The 7,054-nt window shown below is 42.2% G+C and overlaps 1 protein-coding gene across 1 annotated transcript; it reads right to left on the minus strand.

Annotated features, from left to right (window-relative positions):
• Positions 1-1,898: 1,898 nt before the first annotated feature.
• DNAJB8 (DnaJ heat shock protein family (Hsp40) member B8) lies at positions 1,899-2,591 on the minus strand. Its single transcript, XM_077822465.1, has one exon. It carries the CDS (start codon positions 2,589-2,591, stop codon positions 1,899-1,901), a length of 693 nt encoding a protein of 230 aa, XP_077678591.1.
• Between the last annotated feature and the right edge of the window lie 4,463 nt (positions 2,592-7,054).

A 7,054-nucleotide genomic window follows, 5' to 3' on the forward strand; every position in this document is an offset into this window, starting at 1 on the left:
TTCATTTCTATTCATTGTTGTTGTTTTGTATTGCAGTAACATCCAAAGACCTCGTTCATGTTTCAGATCCCTTCCCACTAGGCTCAGCACAAACACATTTGTCTCTGAAGGTAAGGGACCAAACTCAAATTAGAAGTGAATTCAGTGGGTCTGAATTTGGCCCCATATTGTGCAAAACTGGATGCAGGGCTCTAAGTGGTACCTCACAATCGTGGCCTTGTACAATGGTATAAATAATTTGTTTAATATACTTCTCCTGATATAGCCTGATAACCTACTGTCCTCCTTTACAGCAACTGAGCGACATTCTCAAAATTCCCTTCCTTGTTGTTGCTGACATGAATTGCTAACTCCCTTTCATTATGATTAAATTCCATTTCCTTGCCTAGCAAGATCATCTTATGATTTTTAAATCCCAAATGCCTCACTTCCCATATACTCATGTTACATTCCCTCAATCATTTCCTAGTTTGCTCTCCTAATTTAAACATTACTAGAGTTTGGCATGAGGAGGCTGGAACTTCTGATGGCCACTAGCTGTGTCATTTTTGGCAAGTCTCATAACCTCTCTGAATCTGTTTCCCCGTCTGTAAAATGGGGATAATACTCACCTGCTCACAGGCAGGTTGCAATAATGAATGTTCATAAAGCACATTGAACACATTGCTAAGTATATTAAGTTTGATTAACTGGCCTATTATGTTTTCCTGGTTAGAACTTTTTATCCTTTTAAAGAAAAGGCTACCACAAGCCACCTTCACATCTATTGGTGCTCTGCCCAACAGTAGGGACAGATCACCTATGTATGTGCTAATGGGTCTGCTAAATTCTTGTAGAACTCCCTTAACAGACTGAGTGTAACGCACCCAGGCCTGATGAGCTGAGTTCCAGTGTTTAGCTTTGTGAACACAATTGTATTTGGCTACCAGTGCCATATCTGTCCCTACATCCATGCATATATTCATCATCCCTCTGCTTAGTTCAACTCCTCAAATATTCCCAATATCCAGCTCTCCCCCTTGCAGTTTTCAGTAGGTCCTATAGTACTCCCTTCTTTTTAATATAGCTGAAAGATAACTTGTTCTTCCTAATGTTTCTCACTACCAAACTGTCCTTCCACAGGTTTGCCTGTTGTAATTCCATGATATGCTGAGGATGGCTTACTAAACCTTGTCTTCTGTTCTCAACCATTTTTATGAAGAGTTTTCTTTTAATGTGGTTTTGTAAAATAGTGTGAATTTAGTGCAAGTGAATACTGCACCCTGAAGGACTGACATTCTCTAGTTATCTACAGGGTAGGTACTGTGGTAGCACAAGTTTCTATTCGGCCTTACCAGCATGCCTTAACAAGAACAGTCCATTTCTAGGGGTGAAAGAGGACTATAGGCTCCATGCCATTTCAGTTCTTGGTGGCTATATTAAGAGTATTAATACAGCTATCACTTGTGATGTGGACATCTGTCTACTACAATGGTTCCATCAACACATTTCACATGGGTCACCAAAAAGCTTGCACTGGACCCAACTTGCAACCTAGAAATGAAAGGCTCTCTCACCCATAATCAATCCCCTGGGCCATCCAGTCCCCCTGTACTTAACATACTTAGTCTGTTTGGTAATCCAGGAAGACTTACCCTTGCAGTATTTACTTCTGAAATACTGAGATACATTTATTCTAGGTTTACTAAAATTAGAGCCAGCTTGAATAGCATGCCTCTATATCTTTAGCTGTGAAATAGTTGTTCCAAGTAATGCAGAAATCTGTAACAATTGTAACTCAGTGAAGCTGTTTATTCGTACTACTTATATTGGATCCCATTTTGCTGATCAAGAGTCCACAAGTGAGATCTTCCAAACAGCTTGCTGGTAACATTTCTGCACAGGTGTGCGGTGAGTTGCTAGCATTTCAGCTGTTCTCTTCCGTTGATTTTTATGGACTTCAGCTGCCCGTCTTCCTCAACTTCAGTTCTTTCTTGTCCATTCTCAATGATTTTCCTGGTGGTGATTCTTCTACCATTGACCACTTCCGTAGAAGTTGAGACTGATCTGAAGTTGTTTGACCCACTCATGTCTCCTCCAAAGGCCCTGCAGGAGAATGTAGTGTGCTCACCGGGGTTGACTGAATCAAATGACATAAATGATTCCATAAGATCAGGAAATACATCAAAGCCGGCAAAGCTAGCTCCTCTTCCACGAGTTCTGTTTCTGTTTTCACCTACATTTCCATCAAATGGACTGTCCCAGAAATCATGTGCAAAGGGATCCATTCCTGCAAAAAATTCCCTGAAAATCTCTTCTGGGTTACGGAATATGTATTCAGAATCAAATGGGCTGTGGAAGTGGCCTCCAGTTGCACCTCTGCCTCCTCTGTGCAGACTTTCCTTTCCAGATCTATCATAGATGGAACGTTTTTGGGGATCTGATAAAACCTCGTATGCCTCAGCTACGGCTTTGAATTTCTTCTCTGCCTCCTCCTTGTTATTAGGATTCTTATCAGGGTGCCATTTTAATGCAAGTTTACGGTAGGACTTTTTAATGTCATCTTGTGAGGCTTTTTGGTGAAGTCCTAAAACTTCGTAATAATTCACCATCCCAAATGAAAGGTGGATGGCTTTTGAAATGCTTTCTTTTCTCTCTGCTCAGTGGCCTGAAGTCTGAGCCGTTCAGCATCCAGGAAATCCTGTTTCCTTTGGGCGCTCCAAATTTGCTCCTTATGACCTGCTGGTTTTGCTCAGTTCATCTTTTGATTTGCTAGCGCTTGGAGCCACAGGGAAAGAAACACATTGTTTAAATTTACTCTTTGATTTTAAGACAGTTGAGTGGTGGGATTGTGACATCAGAAGTAATTCAGCCAATCATTGTACAGCTGATTTTAGTTCTTTTTTTTTTTTCTTTTTGTTTGTTTTTTGCATACTGAAGTGATATTGGTGAAAATCCTATACATATTGTCTGGGGTTTATCTTTTGTTTGCAGTGCTGCTGTAGCCATGTTGCTGCCAGGTTATTCGAGACACATGGTGGGTGAGGTAATATCTTTCATTGGACCACCTTCTGTTTCATCTCACATTTTAAAAAATTATATTTCACATCTATGATGATGTAAGTGTGAAATACAGCTCTCTGATGACAGTAAGGCATTATATACGGCTATGTCTTATTGTACTCTGACTGTGGATTTTGAGGTAGTTATGAAATATACACTATAGGCCATGATTCTCCTCTCACACTGGTCATTCCATTGGTGCTAATGGAGTTCAGAGATTGGGGGAACTGGAGCCAGGACTCTTGAACTATATTTTTGCTACTGACTTGCTGTATCACAAGTCCCATCTTCTCTCTCTGTCTCATTTTCTCTATCTGTATATTTGTAATGTGCTTTGAAATGCTTGGGTGAAAGGTACCACAGAAGTGAACATTGCTATGATAGAAACAAAAATTTTGATGATGTGACTGTGCTCTTAATGTGTATTGGCTTTATGCCCTCTTCTTGGCACACACAGATGGCGGAAATCCATTATGTACAGGGCAGTAGACCTAAAGGGAAAACTGCAACATCCACTAGAAAGCAGCCCTACAGGGGAAGCTAAGAAGGTTTTAGAGCTAACCAACCCAGATTGGACAGAAGAGGCCTTTGGCTGCAAGAATTTCCACTTCATTGCCAGCAAGGGTCTGCTTCTCTTGTGGGTCAGCGATGGAACAGTGCTATGGAGCTACTTGTAATGTAATATCTAAATCCAGCTCTAAAAGTCACCATCAGTCAGTGCAGTGAAGTTCTTGAGATTGGCGCTCAAGGAAATGAAGGGCAATATTGAAGTCAAAGGAGTATCATGTGCTGTGAATACATCAGACACCTGCTTTCACCACCACCAGTGTGGCCTTATTAATTGGAGGAGGATGGTGCTTTGGGGATTGGTGTTTTGGGGAGTACTGTGTGAACTGAGAAAGTATGTTAAAAAAGATACATCCCACCATGGCAAGCTAACATTCCTCCCAATGCCTTCTGAATTTGGAGGCCAATTTGTGCCAAGGAATGAGAGAAAGTTTCCAAATAATTATTAATTAATTAATTGGACATCCAGAAGGAATGAAGAGGAGGGAGTGGCTGGCTGTATATACTGGATGTTGGGTTTCAACAATTGGTGGTACTTTCATTCCTTTTCTTTCCAAAAAAGTATGGACTATTTTGTCTCTTTTCCCTCACTCAGATTTTGAAATCTTCAGCAGGGATGTTGAGTGACTGTTCCATGTATTGACCTCACTCCCTTTCTTCTGCCTGTTTATTAGGGGAGGAAACCAAGTTGAGGGACCACTTAGATTCTTGTGCTTGGGTGTAGTATTAGGGTTTCCACTTGGGCTAGGGGCACTGCCTCCTTGCTCAGAAAACATCCCTAAATCCTAAAAGTACCAAAACACTCAGTTGTTGGATTTTAGCCTGGGACCTCCCCTGATCCTGCAAAGGTTTACATATACTCAATTTTAAGCATGTGAATAGTCCAACTAAATTAATGGGACCACTTGTGCTTAAAGGTAAGCACTTCTTTGTAGGAATGGGGCCTTAGTGCTGCTGAAAAGTGCCAACCTGACACCCCTGGTGCCTGGAGCCCTCTGTTTATCCCTAAAACAGGTACTGCACAGGTAGATGCAAACCACCTCCATGCTTTCCCACCAGTGTTCCTCAAACCTGACCTTCAGGGAGGAGATAGGTCAGGCTCCATGGCCCTTTCAGTCATTGGCCTCTGAGCTAAAATTGCCATTCAGGGGGTTCGGTTAGTGACTGTTGTGATAGTGGTTTTTGTGATGTAGATGCCTATCTACTTGGAAGTGGACTTAGAACCTACCAAACTCATCTCACACAGGCCGCCAACATCTTTTGCCAACATGGGCTAGATTTGAACATTTTAAAGACCCTTGTGCAAGACTTCACAAGCAATTCCATTCCTGTTTCTAGCGTGTCGGTTCTCTGTCAGACGGAGGAGAAAGACTCGATCAAGAGTAATTCCAGTCAGCCCGCTGAGAGGTTCCCTGTGGGTTTTAGCAAGAGCCAGTGCCCAGCAGAAACCAATCCAGATTGTTTGCCGTGAGTGGTATTGTATGGACAGGGAAGGAGGTAATTCTAACTTTTTCAGCTGTGCCATTTGAGAAGCATCTCCTCCCTCAGTGGCCACAATGCTTGCATTTGATGATGAGTGTCCGTTGAGTCTCAGACTCGCTGGCGCACTAGATTATCTGTCTTGGATTTAGTACATTTACCAATCTGAAATGTAGGAAGTGTTTTTCTACTGTCATCTGCAATGGGGGCTGATCACTGCCTGTCCCTCTGCTGCCTGCAGCAGGCGTCTGAGATTAGCAGCAGTTCAACTGAGTGCCGCTGCTGTAAACTAAAAGGGTTTGCAAGAGAGACAGTGGAGTGAAAAAGCGATGGTGAAAGAGAAATGAGAGGGAGAAAAACATGCACACATCAAGTAAGTAGACCCAAACTAGCCAGGCAGCCCCAAAGAAACCAAGGCTTTGAAATGAGAAATGTTTTTCGTATCTTAAATCTCAAGTACAAACAATAAAAACCAGCCCAGGCTGTGTTCTTTGAAGAGAAGTACGAGTGACCTGAGCAGTGGTTATCAGCAGCGTCATTAAGATAAACGCTTAACATGATTTAAAGCATCCGAAACTGAAGGCAGCACTTTCAGATACTAACAAAACGGCCTGACATTGGGGATGGAAATCAATAGTAATCAGATGTCACTAAAAATACTCAAAAGTGTCCCATGGCTGATGGAGGTGAGATTAGTGTAAATATTTGTATTCTAATCAGTGGCACGGGAGGGCTGTAGGTGGCCTCTCTGTCTATTTAATTAATGGAGTGGCTTTTTAAAAGGATCCTAATCATATGTGATTGTATCTGCTTATCAACATTTTTGCTAATTAGATGATATGGAGGCAGTCGTTCTGCTAATTCCCTCATCCGAACAGCATATCCTGCTCAGATAAAGTACAGTCTCTTTTTAATAAGAAACAATCATGAGACAGACTAACCTTAATGGTGCTCATTATCTTTGGATCTTTTGGGTCCCCTCCCCCCCTTTACTTAGATTTCTGCTTCAGAATGCCAGATGGGCAGAGTTACTGTGGCCCTCTCCCATCCGCTCCAGTCACAATTTAAAACACAATCAAATCCATGGGAAGAGCATTCTGACAGCTGAGGTCTCATGTTATAGGGCCTTTCCCCTAAGTTCGTCCAAGCAGGAAGTTTACATTTTTCAGACCTGTTGTGCTAGGGATGGGAAAGAGATTTGGATTAAAAAAAAAAGCCCCAAATTTAATCCCAAACTGAGCCCTGAAGCTTCACACTGAAATGAACCTATTCTGAGCCTTCACTCAAAACTACAGCTTGACCACAAACTTCCATCCAAATCCTGGACCTTTGGCTACAGCTCCAATTAACCCTTTGCCCAGAACTCCAACAGACCCTGAATTTTCCTCCAAGCCAAAGAGCTTTTTCTGAGCTGTGAAAACGAAACAATATATATATATATATTGTTTTGAAACAGGCTTGGCAGGGGGTGTCACCAGAAGAAGGGTTTATTGGCAGCCAGTTGATCCTGTGACAAGGCCTGGATCCTTTTATCTATAAAACAACATGAGCCTGAGACATTTGCTCTAAGTACTTTGAGTGTCCAAACAAACAAGAGTCACACTTCACCCTGCCACTCAAACTGTCGTCAGACATTTCACCCCACTGTGGCCCCTGTTTAAAGGGATATTGTACTCGATTCCTTCCTGCCTCTGGGGGGTTGGGAGGGGAATCTCACTAGATTTTCCTTGGGAGTACTGTTAGAATCTGTGGTGAAGGGGCTTTGCTGGTTCATACCTCATGGTGGGTTACGTAATGCCCACCTCCTAGTGTGTTAACAATAGGATCTAGCTGCCTTAGCAAAGATGTAAACTAAATAATAGATTTAGCGAGAAAAGCCTTTCCTTTCTTCTCAAGACAACAAAGCACCATCTCCATAGACTGAACTCCTCCTAAGTAGATCTACCCTTCACACAAGCAAGCCAAT

This window comes from Eretmochelys imbricata, chromosome 7 (assembly GCF_965152235.1).
Source record: "Eretmochelys imbricata isolate rEreImb1 chromosome 7, rEreImb1.hap1, whole genome shotgun sequence".
NCBI lineage: Eukaryota > Metazoa > Chordata > Testudines > Cheloniidae > Eretmochelys > Eretmochelys imbricata.

Excerpts from the sequence above, each read along its gene's own strand:
- DNAJB8 (XM_077822465.1), bottom strand. The coding sequence starts at position 2,591 with ATGGTGAATTATTACGAAGTTTTAGGACTTCACCAAAAAGCCTCACAA.